At 37.2% G+C, this 19,459-nt stretch overlaps 1 protein-coding gene across 2 annotated transcripts in view; it reads left to right on the top strand.

The window, feature by feature from the left end:
* rttn (rotatin) overlaps window positions 1-19,455 on the top strand; it is a 54,570-nt gene extending 35,115 nt beyond the window's left edge. Inside the window, exons 32-49 of one of the 2 annotated variants that reach the window (XM_082183528.1) lie at window positions 777-854; window positions 1,024-1,201; window positions 1,485-1,582; window positions 2,423-2,519; window positions 2,638-2,833; window positions 3,481-3,568; window positions 6,040-6,190; window positions 6,292-6,429; window positions 7,026-7,234; window positions 8,229-8,334; window positions 8,871-8,968; window positions 9,911-9,988; window positions 11,634-11,760; window positions 15,414-15,622; window positions 15,792-16,068; window positions 18,434-18,537; window positions 19,012-19,081; window positions 19,232-19,455. In XM_082183528.1, the coding sequence (XP_082039654.1) occupies window positions 777-854; window positions 1,024-1,201; window positions 1,485-1,582; window positions 2,423-2,519; window positions 2,638-2,833; window positions 3,481-3,568; window positions 6,040-6,190; window positions 6,292-6,429; window positions 7,026-7,234; window positions 8,229-8,334; window positions 8,871-8,968; window positions 9,911-9,988; window positions 11,634-11,760; window positions 15,414-15,622; window positions 15,792-16,068; window positions 18,434-18,537; window positions 19,012-19,081; window positions 19,232-19,317 (2,388 nt within the window). In that variant the 3' untranslated portion in view covers window positions 19,318-19,455. Of the gene's footprint in view, window positions 1-776; window positions 855-1,023; window positions 1,202-1,484; window positions 1,583-2,422; window positions 2,520-2,637; window positions 2,834-3,480; window positions 3,569-6,039; window positions 6,191-6,291; window positions 6,430-7,025; window positions 7,235-8,228; window positions 8,335-8,870; window positions 8,969-9,907; window positions 9,989-11,633; window positions 11,761-15,413; window positions 15,623-15,791; window positions 16,069-18,433; window positions 18,538-19,011; window positions 19,082-19,231 lie in introns of both variants that reach the window. The other variant, XM_082183527.1, reaches the window with a different exon arrangement.
* Window positions 19,456-19,459: the final 4 nt, after the last annotated feature.

The following is a 19,459-nucleotide window of genomic DNA, read 5'->3' as shown; positions in this document are numbered from 1 at the left end:
AAGCTTAGGGAAGAACGAGCTGGGAACCTGCGAACGTTCAACAAAATTCTACGGAAATGTTACACCCCTCACAAACGACTACCGCACAAACATAAACAAAACACTATGTAAAATAGTCCAGGCCTGGTCCTCTCTCGTCCTTCACTGTCTTCACTCCTCCTTTTATTCATCCGGAGCTCCTCCGTGAGACACTCGAGGACGCTCATTAGAAATCACACCACTGGCCTCGCTCTGTTCCCACGGCTCTCGGCTCCCGCCCTGCTGGCCACACCTTGCAGATACCCAGTTATTGGGGAATGTCACGCCTGACCAATCAGAATCAAGCATTTCAGAGAGCCGTGTAATAAAGTGCGCTTACTAGCTTTACAAATCAATCAGACGGCCACTTCCTGTATAAGTGGGCGGTTCTCGGTTAGAATAAGTTGCAATGATGATTAGACTTAGTCGCAAGTCAGAAAGGGTCCGGAAGTCATGTTATTTCTGATCTGTGATCGATTTTTGAATGTTTTATTAGTAGTACAGGTTTCGAACTAGGTGTATTTAACCAGGAAGAGGGAAAAAAAGAGGTTAAACCAATATATACACGGTGGCACTACACAGAAAAGAATCTTAAGTATTCCTCAGTCACAGTTTAAAAGGAATGTGTTTGCATTTCTCTCTTTTGAAGGAATTTGCTTGCTTTCTGCGATTCCACTGAGAATTCAACCAGCATGCATTTCCATTCATTTGCAAGAAGATGGCAGTGTTTCTGACTTTTATGTTTCCCTTCCCTATAGGCAGCGTTTATTTTGCAAAACCTCCTTGTGATGCCAATGCCTGCTAATGCAGAAGAGGCCAAAGAGTGTGCCTGGCAGGTATGTTTACATGAGAATAAACTTTAAGAACTGAATATCAATATCACAGCCGGTCTTAAAAGCTCTGTAGACATAACAAATCTGTCTATGGTGATTTCTGGTTTCCTCAGTATTAAATTTCCCCCTTTTCTTAACATTTTATCTTGTGTCCCTTTCTTGTGTCTCCCAGAGCCCATGCGTGCATGATGAGGATTCAGGACTGTGTCTGGTTGGGCTTCCTGCCCTGCAGGCTCTGTTGTACCACTGCCAGTTTTTTGAAAGCGTGGGCCAGATGGTGAAGAGCTGTTACATGGGCAGACATGCCTTCACCCTCAGCCCCCCTCCTCCGCCAGCCAATGTCACCCAGGGTACGTGGTCCATGCACCCAGAGCACTGCCAGCTATTAGTGGATGTCTGACTCTTTGGCATCCATATGCTTACACACATTATTAATACTGTTCAGTACTAGAGATCATGGCAGGTGTGCCGCATATTTTAGATGATGGTGTTTCTATTTATCATTCTTGTTATAACAAAATGTTAATTTTAGTACGCTGTTAGCGGCAATTATTCCAGTGCATATAATTTAGTTGTAAATATGACTGTTTTATTTGTAAATGAAGCAGTCTGTGTTTCTTTCTGTTCGTGTAGAGACAGATCTGAATGATTCTCTAAAGCACTGGAGAGAGATGCTTGCTCCTCTAAACCAAACTCAAGGCTCAGGATCCATGTCCACCTCCAGTACCCTGGTTAGTAGGCCATTTCATTTGTGGTTGACCAATGTTTTTTTTTTTTTTTTTTTTGTGAATATCCTGAACAGGATGACAGGATGGCTGATTTAATGTCCATAAATTATACACTACTGAGTTTGGGGTCAGTAAGATTTCCTTTTTGAAAGAAATGAATACTTTTATTCACAAGGACACATTTAATGTCAACAGTCAACAGTTAATGTCAACAATGAAAGATATTCATTATCTTAATAAGATTTCTTTCTCAAATAAATGCGGTTTTGTTGTACTTTCTATTCATCAAAGTATCCTGAATTAAAAAAAAAATAGGTTACACAAAATATTAAGCTGCACAACTGTTTTTCAAAATTGATAATAAGAACTGTTTCTTGAGCAGCAAATCAGCATATTCGAATGTTTTTTGAAGGATCATATGACACTGAAGACTGGAGTAATGATGCTGTAAATCCAGCTTTGCCATCACAGTAATAAATTGCCTTTTAAAATATAAAACTAAATATGATTTTCAAATATAATAATTATGTTAAATTGTAATAATATTTCAGAATATTACTATTTTCATTTTTGAATAAATAAATGCTGCCTTTGTGATCATAAGAGACTTCTCTCAAAAATATTTTTTTAATTGTACCTACCCAAAATGAGCAGTAGTGTATTTAATTTAAGATATTGTGTTATAATGTAATGTAAAATAATATAGTTATTATTAGTCTTTTTTATATATAACTATATAATATGATATAATTTAATATCCTTATCACTATACTATATTATATCATATTATATTAAATATGCAACTGTTTTCAAATTGTTATCATGCCGGTTTGTGTTCTTCAGATTCCATCAGGAAGCTCTAGTGGGACACATTCTCCAGTTCCGACTTCAGGTGTTGCTGGAATCCAGGACACTCCAGTTAACAGACTCACTGCTCAGGGTATGACTTTTTTTTAGGGGGGAGGGGAGATTTTTACTGACAGTTTAGTCTTGAGAGGAATGTTTCTTTCAGTCTTTAGTGATTTGAGTCTTTCTGCTGTTAATTCTTTGTGTGGTAGGCCAGAGTGACACGGACAGCTCAGACTCCGCCCTCACTCAAGAGTCCCACCCAGGGGGAAGGACCGAACCTGTTGCTATAGTAACCCCTCACCTGTTGCTATCTGTGTGTGGTCTTTTGGACAACCTGCTGGCTGTGCTTCCTGAGTTTAGTCTCTCTGCCCTCAAGCACAACCAAATACTTCAGAGCATGGCCAGGTTAGAGAGACCTGTGAGGACAAACAGATATTGTGCAGAATTCTACCATTATTTATATATTGTATTCATCATACTGACGCTTCATTAGTCAAGTCACCTTTATTTATATATGCATTGTTTCAAAGCAGCTTTACAGTAATAGACAGGAAAATGATTAAAAGCAGCTCTACAGAACACAGTAAAATTTGTGACTTTATTTTCACTAATATAAATGTTTACCAAAAAAAAAGTTAATATTAGCAGTTAATCACAGACACGCATTGCACATGTATGACATAATGCAGACCCGTGCACCAGGGTTATTGTCCTTAAGTAAAACTATTAACTACTAAAACTGTGCTCACCTCTTACCCCATTTTCACACATTTACTTTATTCTCATGGTTTACCTAACAACACTTTAACACAACCACATCCTGCCTGCCTTCTGCCCACTCCTACTAAATGCCAAATTGTGGTGGCTAAGAGAAAGACCCATGTAAAATGTAAAAAAAAGGACACAGAACATGTTTTTAGTTAGGTTCCATGTATTTATTTATTTGTTTGTTTGTTTGTTTGTTTCTATATGTATTCATCTATTTAGACTGGGAAAAAACCCTGTGAGCTCAGCTGCATGACTTCCTGTTGGTTTTGTGCTGTCTGTTTTAGTGTGGTGGATGCGGCGACCATATCTCAATGTGTCAGTGAGTTAAGGACACCTCTTCTGCCAGCTGCTATGGAAGATGCTAGGAACCAGGTGCATTATGGGATTTTCTACCTCCACTTAAACACCAATCTGTCATAAGGGAATGTGCGCCTGCAGAACGCCACTGAAAGCTAGGAACATTTTCACAAAATTGGAACACAAACACATTCACAAACTTCTATACATCCTCCACAACATGCATGGTTTTTTATTTTTGATAATTTGATTAATACTTTTAATTAACAATGTAGTACTGTTAAGGTCAATTCACATCGCCCCAACAGATGGCAACAGGCACTCGGAGTCTGTTGCCGTCTGTGGGAGCTTGTTTACGCCGATTGAACATGTTGAATCGGAATTAGAATGTCTGAGAAGTGACGTGCTGTAATCTGCCTCAGTTGGCGCAGTGTGAATTGGTCTTTAGTGGTATCTCACACATTTTACCATGAATAAATCCCTTCCCCTTCAAAAATCTACACATTAACTGCTAAACAAAGCAACAGATTTTGATGCAAACTCTTAGTGTATGTGAACAGCAAAGTATATTTCTAAGTATAGTAAATTTTATAGTATATCTGAACTCCACACATGCACACAAGAAAGTTTAATCTTTGTTCAGTGTCTGGGATATTTTTCTTCAGAAGTTATGACTAATAAAAATGTCTTTAAACTCATTTAAACTAGAACTGGGATATATCTTAACTAACTTATAAAAGCTAGCTTAACTTACTTAAATGCTTAAAGGGGTGGTTGATTATGATTTCACTTTTCAGTTTTTTCTGTTGCATAAACAACATCTGCAAAGTTACAACACTCAAAGTTCAAAGCAAAGGAAGATACTTGCTTTTAAAGAAATAATTTTTTAAGGACTACAACAAACGGCTGGTAGGGACTACACAACATTCCTCCCTAAAATTTACATAAACCATACCCTCGGGAACACGCATGTTGAGAAGAGGAAGAGTTGTTGTAGTAGAGCACATTTGTGAGTCTGCTCAAGCTGTCGCATCCGTCTTTTCACATGCAATACACTACGTAACACAAATGCAATAGCATGTCACTCTGTAGGCATCTTACAACAGTTCCCACGCTAGTGATTTATAGATTATCATGACAGAATATGCTAATTGAAGATAGTTAACTCCACATCAGCAACATAAATTCATCAACCAACCATTCAGAAACATCCTGTTGCATTCTACATGTTGTCACTTCTTCTTGAGTCTCTCCATCATTGTCCGACTCCAGTTTAAAACTAAAAGGTTGAACAGTTTCTGACATTTTAGTGCTTGTCTGCGTGAGGTAATTGGAGCTGCTAACACACACAAACACAAGCTCTTGAAGCTCCGCCCTCTGTGCCGGGAGCAGCAGCTCATTTGCATTTAAAGGAACACACACGAAACAACGTGTTTTTACTGACCCTCAAAAAGGGACAATTTTAATTTAAATTATCTGTGGGGTATTGTGATCTAAAACTTCACATACAAACTCTTCGGACAACAGATTCTTATTTTACATATTGTAAATTACTTTTTTGATGAACTATCCCTTTAAGCACAAAGAATGCATTGTTCAAATACCCTAGCTTAGTGTAAAAATCAGTGTGTGTGATGTAAAAAAAAAAAAATGTCATCAGCATATTATGCCAGATTTTTCTAACCGTGTATCTCTGTAGGCTCACACGTGCCATGATTAGTTTGCCCTCTAGATGCCCTACAAACAGAAGAAACAAAACAACAACCTACTGACGACCGCTAAAATAACTGACCACCACATTGTTGATGTTAGTTTAAAGGGGTGGTATAATGACTCTTAATTCTGTCATTTCCTAAAAGGTCATAAAGATTATTTAATTTAGGCTTTTATTCACTCAAACACATGCGTGTCACGTGCTAGAACAAACTTCATTTGTTCCCATGCATCAAGCACAAATGTTTGAGCTTCTGTGTTTACCATATTCGATGTGCTCTATGTATGCGTGTCAATAATTAAGATGTCCTTAAAAGCCTAAATTAAATCTGTTTATAAAGTGATTGAATCTCTTCACAAGAATTAGATTAAACTGTTCTATTCATAGAGCTTTTATTACCTTTTTAGATCCTCTAAGTTTTGATTACCTTGACTTTCAATGGAAGGGCAGAAACCTGTCAGGTTTCGTTAAAAAATCTTAATTTGTGTTTTGAAGATTAACCAAAGTCTTATGGTGTTGGAACAAGGGTGAATGATGACAGAAATGTTTTGGGTGAACTAACCCTTTATGCCCATCATAACCTTTTTAATTTAAGTACACACACTCATGCTAGAAAAATGTTATTCTACCTCAAGTACAATACAAGGTTATCATGGTTTCTGGTTCAGTTCCACTTTGTCTTCAACACAGTGCCAATTAGTCGGCTATTTGTTGTCGTTTAGGGTTGTGAAACCAAAGTGCTGCATGTGTGTGTTTTTTTTCACAGGTAACTCGGCACTCGTTACCACTGACTCTATCTTTCCCTCCCATCACCCCCTTGTTTCTCCCTCAGGTGCTGAGTAGCTTGTATTATGTGCAAAGTTTGTGTAAGCTCCTGCAGTCAGCAGCGATGCACAGTGAGGATGCGCTGTTCCACCGAGAGCTCTTCAAACCCCTGCTGAACAACCTAATTTCCATCCTCACGCTGTCTGTCGCTGACTTGGGTAACACAAAACGTCCTCAGCGAATCCAAAACCTTCCAAACAAGACCTTCAAATGAAAGAAAAGTGTTTTTAGATGAGTGTGTGGTTGTTTTGGTCCTTAGATGCGCAGGCCCAGGGTGCAGTGCTCAACACCTGGGCGGATGTGTTGATGCTCCTGGCTACTCTGCTGCGCAGGAACCAAGCTGCGGTCGGCCCATCTGTCGGTGTGGCACTGGGGAAACACTGGCAGTGCTTTTCAGGTGACACACACATACACACACCAAAGTGTGTTACAAAGGGTAGAGACAGGCAAATGGAGAGGGAAGGCAGAAGGAAACAGAAGAGTACAAAGAAAAAATTGTGGCAAGCCTGATGAAAGTGCATAGGGACGGAAGGGAAAGAAAGATTGAGGAGTTTAGATGGAAGAGGATGTGCTGGATAGATGTTGAGAATGAAGGAGACAGATGAGGAGATGGAGACAGATGCAGTGGGAGGCCAGCTCATTATGCTTGTATATGTGGATGGGTGTCCCTGCTGCATATGACAGACTGGGACAGAGACAGGAAGAACAATCAGCCTGCTTTAGATCTGATGGATGTGGTAGAAAATCCTAAAACAGGTGGGTGGGCAGTAGACTCGCTGACTTGCCTGCAGGTATCCAGGCTTTGGAAGCCCTTTTTAAAAGCCTGCGAGTTTGGAGAGACTTTACGTCAGATGTTCCCTTGTGGTGAAGATTGTTTGTTGTGAAGTTTCGTATATTTTGCATCTTCTTGTCTCGAAGTTTGAGTTCGAGAAAAGCTCTGAAAACTAAATATTAGTATTCTTTATGTTTAGTCTTTGCCCTCTCTCGTGACAGATACCATCCGAGTGTGTTTGAACCAATCGGGCGCAGAATCTTCTCTCTACACGTCGACCCTGCACTTTCTGTGTGTGTTGTTCACAGAGGAGGCTAAGAGGAGATCAGGAGGCTACACTGAGGATCTGACCAGAAAGGGCCCAAGCTCTTCACTAACAGCGGTCCTGTCTTTTGAGCCTGGAGAGGTCATGTGTGAACTATTATTAGAGGTAACAGATTTAGTTTAGGTTGTGAATGGTCACAGATACAACTTCCGTTGGCTGTTCATAGACAAGTTCCGCGCACAAAATTGGCAAGCACTTTAACAAAACGGGCAATCTCAAATATGATTGGCTGACTATAAAACATGTGACAAGTGCAATTGTAATGTCTTGTTATGGTTTTTCATGTTTTTGAGGGAAAATTTATTATGTTCTCAATTCTGATTGAAAATGGTGTGTATGTATTAGGGATGTGCCCGAAGCCGCATACCTAATTCGGAAAAGTTACAGAAACAAATAACGAATTCTGCCGAATAATAGAAAAAATATGATTCACTCCTCATGTTTGCTGGATAGCAGGTGAGCGGGGGGATAGTATGATATTATAGCTATATAATTATTATTTTATATGTATTATAGCTATATACATCTCTACACAATATAATGAGTGTGTGAAATGAATGAACACAAATCAAGCTGCCGTCTCAGTGCGTCTTTCAGAAATCAGAGCTGATATTTCTCTGTCTTACTCTCGGAGATGGCAAGCATTTATGTATTCTTTATAATTTGTTCAGATTTGCATTTGTATGCATAGTAAAAGTTGTTTTAGATTTAGTAACTATTTAAAACTATTTATAGAGTCTGACTCTGCTCATTTGAGATTGTGGATGATTCCTGACATAACTCGTACACAAAGTTCCTCTGGAAAATAAAAAATAAAGATTGTTTTAACATTTAGCATTATTATTTTAATTAAAAGATATAAAATATAAAATAAAATAAAATAAAAATTCGGGATCTGGAAAGGTCCCAGTGCTGGGACTTGAACTCGGGTCGCCCGATAATTAGAATAAATGATACTTTTTTAAATGTTATAAACATAATTATTTTTTTAGTTATATTAAGTTATCTTTGTTAATTTTTTAAATAATGAATATGATTTCTTTCTTTTTTTCAGTATCCAAAATTCATTATTTTTATTTATTTATTGTTTAATTTACAGCATTATGAGAAGATTCTGTTCCAGGATCCCTTCAAAAAGGTGATGGCCAAAACGTTCATGTCTCTGCTAGCCTGTAGCTCCAGTGCTCAGAGTTACGCATGTAAAGGTAAAGATCATTTCATTGTTATCAACACATGAGGAACACACAATGAGGAACTATATGCATACGCTAGGGTTCACAACGCAAAGCTCCCTCCCCATTCCACTCAAACCATTTATGGAAATTAAACCACACTGTTTTGTTTAACAGAGAAATCATCATAGTTTTGATGTCATAACATTTGCATAATTATGTTTGCTACATTTACATATTAATTAATATTAACCTTAAAGGTACAGTAGCATAAACGTCTTGTGTTATTCTTTAGGAGTCAAAGAGGGTGGAAAACTATCATGTATAATAGAATTACTACGCATTACTTGCCTAACATAAAAAGTAAACTTCAGGTGGGAAAGGTGCTATATAGTGTAGAAAATGGCCCCCTTAATCATAGCAGTTGCTATAACCTCAACTAGGAGGAAATCTTGCATACACATTCATTTTAGTCCCAGGTTACATTATATTTGTGTTTAATGCATCAATGATGTCACTGTCTGATGGATTAGTACATAGACAGATACATGTCTCTTCTCCCTCTTCAGCTGGGGTGATTGACAGCTGTGTGGAACGCATGAAGCACATTTACGCAGAGCTTCACCTGGAGTCTGTGAAAACGGGCAAGAGCACTCACAGGAGGAAGGTACATAGGGTTCCAGCAACATGACAGACAGATTCAACATCAGAAACACTGAAAACCTGTTAAGAGGGAGGAGGGAGGTAGAGGGGGAGACAGTGCTCTCACAGATGTGACAAAAATGTCAAAACTGAAGCAATCCTTTGGTTCAGTTGATTTAACCAGTTGATTTCCTCATGGTTCCACTTTATAATAACTTTCATTAATAACATCAACAATCATTATTGCTTATATAATGCAGATAATTGGTGATCTTCATTATATAAACTTGATTCATATATGGGTCAGTGACAAATATGTCCAAGATGGTCTTTTTAAAAAATCTGATATAAAACTCATGGTTTTTGCATGTTTTTATTTATTTATTTATTTATTAATTAAGAAATAATCATGGTAATTATGCCAAATTATTCTTTCATTCTTATATTATTTAATTATACTTTTAATAATACTTTCTTTGTTACAATGTTAGGGTTGTTAAACCACCTTGGCAATTTTGTTTTGTTTGGGTTTTTTAATGTATAAATACAGACAAAAATTACTATCATGCCTCTTACCATTATTTAAATGTGAAAATATGGGAACTAATCTATGTGTTTGAAGTAGAACGTACTTGGATTGACATCCTTTGTTGGTCCTGGAACGACAAGACTATTAAATAATCACTGCGGTCTAAATTTAGAATTTAGAATTTAATGTATTTCTAGAAATAACAAAAGATGCTGATCCAGGAACATGCCAAACTTCAGTAAATAACTGTGCTCTGTGAATTTGTGTACTGCAATTTAGGTTAAGATTTATTAACTTATGACGTGTTACAGTTATAATTAATACTAACAGGGAAAATGCTAAATAAATGTATGCATTTACAAATAAGATGGTATCAAAATTTGCATTATCAGCATGATCTCTTGTTCTAACCGCTCTGTCTTTGTTCAATGTCAGCAGGTGGAGAACAGCATGAAAGAACTTAAGATGATTCTAGAGATACTGCGAAATTGCCTGTATCAACATAATGAATGCAAAGTACGTCATATCAAATAATGTTCCCCGTGATTATTATTCAAGCAGTTATATTCATCGTACAGTATCCGCAGAGGCGCAGACGTTCTCAAAAGGGGTCTTGTGGGTTTGAAACACTGTGGGTTTGCATGCAGATTTTCCTGTAAGGTCTGAGATGCAGTCTTTACAAGAAAACCTGCATGACACCCAGCAAGATGCTTGTGTGCGTGTAATGAGTCGTGATCATTTCTGTGAAGTACAAAGGAAAGTCAATCTCCCGGAGACTGTTGGATAACCGTTTAACCAATTAAGCAGCCTAATTTACAGCCTTTCAATGAACCTTTCGAAAAACACAATTTTACTACTTTTGGAATTAACTTTTTTTTACTCGAGGGGTGTGTTCACACTTAATGTTAGTTTTGATTAAAACAAACCCTGGTGCGATTGCTCTGTTAGTGCACAGTTTGGAAAGTTCTTCTAACCCTAATTGATTGAGTGTGTAACTCCATTTCATCCAGAGTGCTTGACTGACAATGGACTTGTCTGTCTATTGTCAATACAAGATCTTGACCCAAAATTGATGCACCTCTTGATGGTAATAAATGCTGTGATATTATTTCCATCAAGAGGTGCATCAATTTTGGGTCAAGATCTTGTATTGACAAATAAGAGCCAAGCACTCTGTAAAGTCTCTTCCACCACATCCCAAAGACTTTCACTGAATTTTAAGGTCTGGACTCAGAGGTGCAAATTCATGGGTGAAAATGATTCTTCATGCTCCCTCCCAGTCATTCTTTCACAATTTGAGCCTGATGAATCTTGACATTGTCATCCTAGAATATGGCCATGATACGTCTTACATGGTTGTTTAGGAAATGAAAAGCTACGTACTCCATCAGTTTGATTAGAAGAACTGTTGTCAAACATATAACATACTATATAAACATAATAATAACTGCCATAAAGATCGAATCATACTCTTAAAGGTGCAGTCTGTAAGAATGACAGCTAGTGGTTGAAATGGGTACTACAGTCTAAATTCAAAATATCGGAGATCGTTGTTTCCCCGTTGATTTATCCGTGTTTTAATGTGCTTTCGTTTATAGAGATTTTTAGATGGATAACTGAGGCTTTTTAGGTTGGGTAGAATCTGCAATCTCTGACCCAGTTTGATTGCTTGCTGCAGTACGCTGTGTTTCCTGCCAACTAGCATCCCAGGGTGTCGAAATACTGTTGGGTGAACTGGCAGTGGGCGAGTTCACACAGACCGAAACAAAAACAGACACTCCAACATGGAACGTACATGTCAAAATAAAATAACTGGTGTGTAATATAAAAATAAGTGTTTTTCAGAGAAACGCGTATGTGAACTCAGCATGTTTCCTAAATATCTGCAAACATATTATAGTATTTTTATGCTTTAGTAGAGTGAAAAAGTTACATACAGCACCTTAAATCCAAAACGTGACTTTTTGTGTGTAATAGCATATGAATTCATTTACAAATAAAATTAATTTTGGGATTTACTAGATTACATTTAACAGTCTTTTTAGTGATTTTAAAGATTAAACTTAAGTGAGTGTTAGCTTTCAGCAAAGGTATCCAATATTGACTGATTACAACAAATGTCAGTGTGTTGATTAATGAATGAATAATTTTCTCCTCACAGGCTGTGGCTACAGAGCTACGTCTGGCAGCGGTGCTGTTGGCCCTGTGGCCCTGGTTACTGCTGGACGACCTCACCATGACTTCAGCCCTGGAACTGCTCTGTGTCTACACTGCTAACTGCACAGCTGGTCAGTCTTCTGAGAGGTGGAGAGGAACAAGAGTGAGAAAAGGGGAATGACAGAGAAAGAGGATTAGAAAGTCAAGAGACAGGGTGCTGAGATAATGTATAAGCTTTGTGCTCACTGTAACCCTCTCATGAGTCATGTGCCGGTACAGTGGGAGCCATTGTGTGCCAAATGTAAGGCTGATATGATTCCGGCAGCTACAGAAAGGATTGTGTCATAAACCCTATTCACACGGGATTAACTTTACAAGGGTTGATGGAGTAATGTAATTTTACCACAGAACGTCTGTAATATTAATGGCCAATTCGCACGGGATAAGATGTCTCAGTAAAACTAGCAGAAGTGGGAGGAGTAACTCGATTCGCGCATCGCCGCCACCTTCCTGTCGTCATGTGCGTATTACGTTGCTTCCTGATATCACGTTTCGCAAACACATATAACCTATATTTAATGGGGCTGGGATGATACACCTATCTCCCGATTTGATACTATTACGATACTTGGGTGCCGATACGATATGTGTTGCGAATTTTTTAATTTAATTTCTTTTAAGAATTGCGATTCTACAAGTATTGCGATTCGATAATGTTTTTTTTTTTTTTAAACACTAGACCATGGTGAAAAGTTAAATCATTCACTTATACAGACTGTACATGATGTATAAGATGAATCATATTTACAAAAACAATTCATCACATCTTTCTGACTTATTTCAGAATCATCATATTATAGTACTACATTCTTTTGAATAAATGATTCAATAACAAATACAATTTTTAACAGTCACTTCTCGCCATTGTGGCGAAACAATGTAATCGATCAATGCGTTATTTTAAGCGCCAAATCAAAAGCTGATTTACTCTTTGATCGCTATCGTAGACATCAGTGTTTATATTTTAAACTTTTAACTTTTAACTTCTATGATGATTTGAACTATTGTATCACATAAATAATGATACTATGAGGTTGAAAAGACTGCTGTTTCATGAGTACTCTCTCTGGGTCAACGGCAGCGCCAACACCGATTTGAATGTTGCGATATGATTTTGTCAAAGGCTTAATAGACAGACGAAATGGATTAAGATTGCGTGGGTGTTTGAATCGAGATCACAGTCTTTTAAAAATGAATGTTGCAGCTCTATTATCTCATATCTCTCTCTCAGCATACGAGTAGCGCAAGGGCTTTTCAATGCATTCAGTCTCTTCACGTCTCTTCCATGCGTCCACTTGAAAGGGATGTTACGTCACTTAACACTCAAAGATAACGACACATTTCATCCTCTGTTGGAACGAAAGTGGCCAACTTCGGTCAACCTCGTCTATAAGCAAGGACAAAAATAAAGCAATTTAATTTGAATTAATATCGATTCTGTAATTTAAAAAAATCGATTTTAAAATAAAAATAAATTGCGATACCTAGGTGAATCGATTTTTTTTTTTTTTTTCTCCCAGCCCTAATATATATATATATATATATATATATATAAAAAAAATATATATATATATATATATATATATAAAACAGTTATGTCCGGTCGAACGGTGTATTAGTTAACTTCTGATTGGATTGTGTTGGTAAAAGGCACTTACCGAACGCTAAAAGATGTTTCTGATCTGAATGGTATGTGGAAAACACTTGAGTTTTGCAGTAGGGGTGTAACCCTGGTGTCCTGGTCAAATTCCCTCTCTCAGCCCTTATCAATCATGGAGTCCTAATAATCGGCATTCTTTCAATCGGCTCCATCCTGGCACCGTTGTCCAGTTGGATGCTGCACATTGATGGTGGGTGAGGAGAGACCCCTGATATGATTGTAAAGCACTTTGGGTGTACAGTAGTACATAAGAAAAGCACTATATAAATGCGTCATTCATTCATTCATTCATTCATGACCTCTTTAAAAAGCAAAATCTGAAATTAATGGTCACTACCTCTAATGAAAGTTATGAAAATATAATATTAAAATAAAATAGCATTTAATATTTCATGGAGAATTTAGCCTTAAGTTAGAAGCATTTTTATTTATAACAACCTCATAAGAAAAGGGTCTGACGATTACCAACCACTGTTGATTATATTAGACAAGATTGTTAGCTGTAGTACCTCCCTTTTCTATAAATATAGAATATATATTAGGAAAAATCTAGAGAAAACCAGGAAGAAATTCATCCTTCAGACACTAAAAAAATTAATCTGTACGTTAATCTTTAAAAACTGAATTGTGTGTGTGAGAGCAAGATGGTTACACATGAAAGCGTGTTCACGTGCGTGTGTGTGTGTGTGAGAGAGAGTGAGAGTGAGAGAGACTACTTTTGTACATGAAAGTGTCTGTTCGTGAGTGTGTTAACCTAAACACAATGATTGCTCAATGTCACATATCTGATCTCATGGAAAGCTGTGCTTCAGCACAGGATGTGGCTTCACACCTGTGAAGAGCCAGCAATGCATGGGCGTATAGTCAGTTTGTACGTATACGTCTAACGTCTGTGGGTGTGCATGTGTTTTTAGGCCAATATTTGTGTGTGTGTTTGGTCTGTCACTATAGTTTAACAGCACTAGGTTACAATAGCGTGCTTCATGTGTGGTGTTTCTCAAGGTCTGTGCTTACAGCAGGTGATGTTTGAAGTTCACGAGCTTGGTCCATCAGTTATGGAATCAGCCCTCCAGCAATTTTCCTTCCCATCATACTCTGTCCTGTGTCACTTTTTATTGTATAATTCATTAACCTGCTACACACAACCCTCATTCTTTCATCTGGCTGATTGATATTGGATTTATTCTGCAAGCAAAACTGAGTTCTGCTGAGTTCTCTCAATAATCCAGTAGAATAATGTTAAATGATTCACCCGCAGTCATGCTATTCTTAAAAATATGTCTGTCAACTTACCCAGAAGTGAGACATTTAGTGGTTTTGAGACTACTAAATGCATCATTGTTAGACCTGGAAGAAATACATTTTTATCTAGATATATTTAGAATTAAAATACAATGGAAGTTTCCATTGAGTTTCCAAGCTCATTGTTACACAACTGTGATATTTTGAGGCAGTAAAGATGGTTGTGTGGTTTTATATCAGATTACTGTTTCCTGTAGCATTTATTCCTGTGATGGCAAAGCTGAATTTACCCGTTTTCAGTGTCACATGATCCTTCAGAAATCATTCTAATATGCGGATTTGGTTCATCAACATTTCTTATTATCATCAACAGTTGAAAACCGTTGTGCGGCTTAATATTTTTGTGGAAACGTGATACTTTTTTTCAGGATTCTTTGATTAAATAGAAAGATCAAAAGATATATAATTGTTTGTAACAATATAAAAGTCTTTACTCTTTACTGTCACTTTTGACTGAATTAATGCATCCTTGCTGAATATGGGACCGTGTGTTTGTGTGTGTGTGTGTGTGTGTGTGGCAATGTGTTTAAAGCTAAAAAAAATTATTGTTATGTAAGGGTTTGGCCTAATTTTAGGGTTTAGGATGGTTTCTGATGAGAAGCACTGATCAACAGTTCTGTTTCCTTTACGCTCTTATATAATCTTTCTGAGATAGTTACTTGGTTTCTTGTAACTCTTTGTATACGTTATAGTCTTTGTACACATACTATGTTTCCATTGTCAAGTTATCTCTTTCTCTGTCTGTCCCTCATTCTCTTTCAGCATGCAGTGCTTTATGTAGCAGCAGCATTTGTAGCTCTGGCTCAGTTCAGGCCGTTCTTCCTAAGACTGCGGTCACAAATTCACTGATGCATGGGGTGATGAAACTGGCCTCCCAGGTTGCCCCTGACAACAGCAGCATCCACAGTCTGGCTTTCTCATTGCTGGCCAACCTGGCCATCTCAAGGGATTGCAAAGGGGCACTGCTGAAGGTAACTCACTGGCTTTGTAGAGGTAACTCATTGTTTAAACAAGACATTGAGTGTCTATACAGTGAATAATATAGTTGAGAACTTCTGATTGCAAATCCACTTTTTAGTTTCATAGAGAAATTCATAAAGAGAAGTGTTAACAGAAGCTTCTTTCTTGTTCTTTCCCTAGAGTAACTTCCTGCAGCACTTCCTGTCTCTCCCCATGCCTAAGGCAGGTGGTCGAGGTGGCGTTTCGACAGGGGATCCTCTGTCCCTGTGGCTCAGGCTGCTGCTGAACGTGTCGTTCGGGGAGGACGGACAGCAGATGATCCTCAGGCTCCGGGGGGCTTTGGAGCTGCTGGTCGAACTGGCCCAGTCCAAACACTCCAGCACTAAACCCACCATCCTGCTCATTCTCCACAACATCTGCTTCTGCTCCGCTAACAAGCCCAAAGTCTTAGCCAACGGTATGAGTGCTGGATTTACTGGGCTTTAGATGTTAATGGTCGACCAACATGTTTCTTTTTGAGTGGTTGATGCCAATGCCAGTCTCTAATAAGGCTCAGCAGGCATGGTTAACAAAATAGCCAAATGTTGTCTGAATAATTGGCCTGGCTGATATATCAACCTGTTTTTCCCCCCAAAAGTAACAATAACATAATAGTAACACTTTACAATTAGGTGTTATTAGTTAACGTTAATGCATTAACTAACAATGAGCAATACATTTGTTACCGTTTTTATTCATCTTTATTAATGTTAGTTAATAAAAATACTGTTCATTGTTCATATAAGCTCAAATCCATTAAATATTAAAGGGATAGTTCACCCAAAAATGCCGTCCCCCTCATGTCGTTCAAGACTTTTGTTCATCTTTTTGATAAAATCTGAGAGCTTTCTGTACTCTCCATAGACAGCTATGCAACTACACATTGATGGTTAAAAAATGTAATAAAGAGATCGTGAAACTAATCCACATGAATTAAGCGGTTTAGTCCAAATCTTCTGAAGAGACTCGATCGCTTATGATAAAAAGATTTAATTGTGGCTTTTATTCACATAGGACAGAAAGCTCTCAGATTTCATCAAAAAGATCTTCATTTGTGTTCTGAAGATGAACGAAAGTCTTACAGGTTTGGAACAATGAGGGTGAGTGATTAATGACAGAATTTTTGGGTGAACTAACCCTTTAACAGATATAACTTTTGATTTTAATAATGTATTAGTGAATGTTGAAAGGCGGCACGGTGGCTCAGTGGGTAGCACTGCCAGCTCACAGCAAGAAGGTCCCTGGTTCAAGTTCTATCTGTGTAGAGTTTGTGTGTGTGTGTGTGCGTGCGTGCGTGTGTGTGCACGTCCCAGCATACACACATACACACACACACACACACACACACACACACACACACACACACACACACACACACACACACACACACACACACACACACACACACAGAGTACATATATCAATAATTAATTTTAAGTAATAAAAACGACATTATTGGTAGTGTGGATTTGCACAGTTTCACACTGTTTTATGAGTACATTCACATTACATTGTCAAGTCAATCATCTCATTTCCTTCGCTTTCTATAAAAAGAAATTGGGCGGAAACGTTGGTGTAATGTATAAAGCTATATTCACTCCATTGCGGCTGTTGTGACACATCCGTACTTCAGTGTTTGTGTGTGTATGTGTTGCCATAAGTGTTTGTGTGCTGGAGTCTGTCACAAAAAAAAATAATTATAATAATAATTTTCTTTTTTATTATTATTTATAAAATATTTTGTTCACTAATATATATATATATATATATATATATATATATATATATATATATATATATATATATATATATATACATATGAAGAGTTCAGATGCAAAAGCCTCTAAGTGCCATCTGAAATATTCTTCTAAAATTATCATTTTTATCAAGCTCGTATATTTAAGTTTAGTAATTTCACTTAAATGACAATTAATAGGTAATTTAAGTGTCATTTAAGTGAAATTACTAAACTTAAATATACGAGCTTGATAAAAATGATAATTTTAGAAGAATATTTCAGATGGCACTTAGAGGCTTTTGCATCTGAACTATATATATATATATATATATATATATATATATATATATATTATATTTGAGGTTTTGTTTTATTCTGTGTGGCGGCAGTCGTCCGTGAGGGGCTGCCGGTCTTTACTTTCATTTTGTATTTATTTATTAAAGTCTTTAAATGTTCACCGGTTCCCGCCTCCTCCTTCCCATAACAACGAACTACGTTACTCTACATTAGAAGTATTTTTCGTTATTGGTTTAACTAATGTTGTTAACAGATTAAACCTTATTGTAAAGTGTTACCCAAAATAGGAATAATGTAATATAATATATAAAAAAAAATATTTTGTATTTATTCATTTATTTATTTTTTGGTCTGTGACAGACTCCAGCCTGTGTAAAAGTGATCCACCACACACAAACACTAATGGCAACACATATACACTTAAGTACAGATGTGTCACAACAGCCGCAATAGAGTGATAATAGTTTTACACATTACATCAACGTTTCCGCCCAATTCCTTTTTATAGAGAGCGAAGGAAATGAGATGATTGACTTGACATGATGTGAATGTACTCATAAAACAGTGTGAAACTGTGCAAATCCACACTACCAATAATTTCATTTTTATTACTTTTTACAATTAATCATTGATATATGTATGCACAGTATGTATGTTCAATATGGTGTGTGTGTGTATTAATGTTTGTGTGTGTGTTATATTTACATGTGTATATATACATATATTTAAACGTGTCTTTTTATTTCAGATAAAGCTGTTGAGCTATTAGTCTCTTGTTTGAGCAGTAGCTCATCAGATATACGTACCATAGGAGCTTCAGCACTTTGGGCTTTATTGCACAACAATCAGAAGGTAACGTAATTTATTCAGTGGCATTCACTTGTTATATAATGCTTTTTACAAACCGTTAAAGGGATAGTTCACCCAAAAATGAAAATGTTGTCATCATTTACTCACCCTCATATCGTTCCAAACCCGTAAGTCTTTCGTTCATCTTTGGAACACAAATGAAGATCTTTTTAATGAAATCTGAGAGCTTTCTGGCCCTCCATTGACAGCCTATGCAACTACCACTTTTAAGCCACAGAAACGGGTTTGGAACGACTTGACAGAATTTTCACTTTTGGGTGAACTGTCCCTTCAATGAATTATTGGGAAAAATATGAAATGGTTGTACTAGACTCAAGCAACAGTTCTTTGGCAGCGGGATGTGAAATAAGACAGTATTCATGATAATTTTTATAAACACAAATTACATGCGAGTCTCACACTTGGAGATCCGTCTCACCTTTTATCTTCCCATCCTGCATGTCTCCTCTTGCAAAGGCAAAGGCCACTTTGAAGTGTCCTTCCATCAGACTGAAAGTTGAAGAGGCATACGTGTCCGCCAGGAAAGGTGCGAATATATTCAGTTTGATCATAGGAGAGCCTCTCGTTTTTACTCTTCAGATGGTACTACAGCAGTAGATACATCAGGATTGGATCTTTTTTCTGTGAATGTGTGGTAATTGTCCGTCTGTCTGTTTGTTTGTTTTTGTTCGTGTAGAAGAAGAGCACAGAAGTGACCATAAAACCCTGAACATCTATCTTCTGAAGTGCCTGAGAAATCTCACACACATCTTCAACTCTTAAGTGCCTCACTGGTTATGTAGGCCATTGAAGTCACCTAATAATGTGAATGTATTTATTCATGTTTTGGTACATACTATGAAACAGTTTTTGTATATTTTTGTTTTGTAGCAAATCAATAAATGAACTGGTTTTACAGTAGACG

The sequence above is a fragment of the Leuciscus leuciscus genome, assembly GCF_965113295.1.
Source record: "Leuciscus leuciscus genome assembly, chromosome: 11".
Lineage (NCBI taxonomy): Eukaryota > Metazoa > Chordata > Actinopteri > Cypriniformes > Leuciscidae > Leuciscus > Leuciscus leuciscus.
This window is presented reverse-complemented; position numbering and strand designations above follow the sequence as displayed.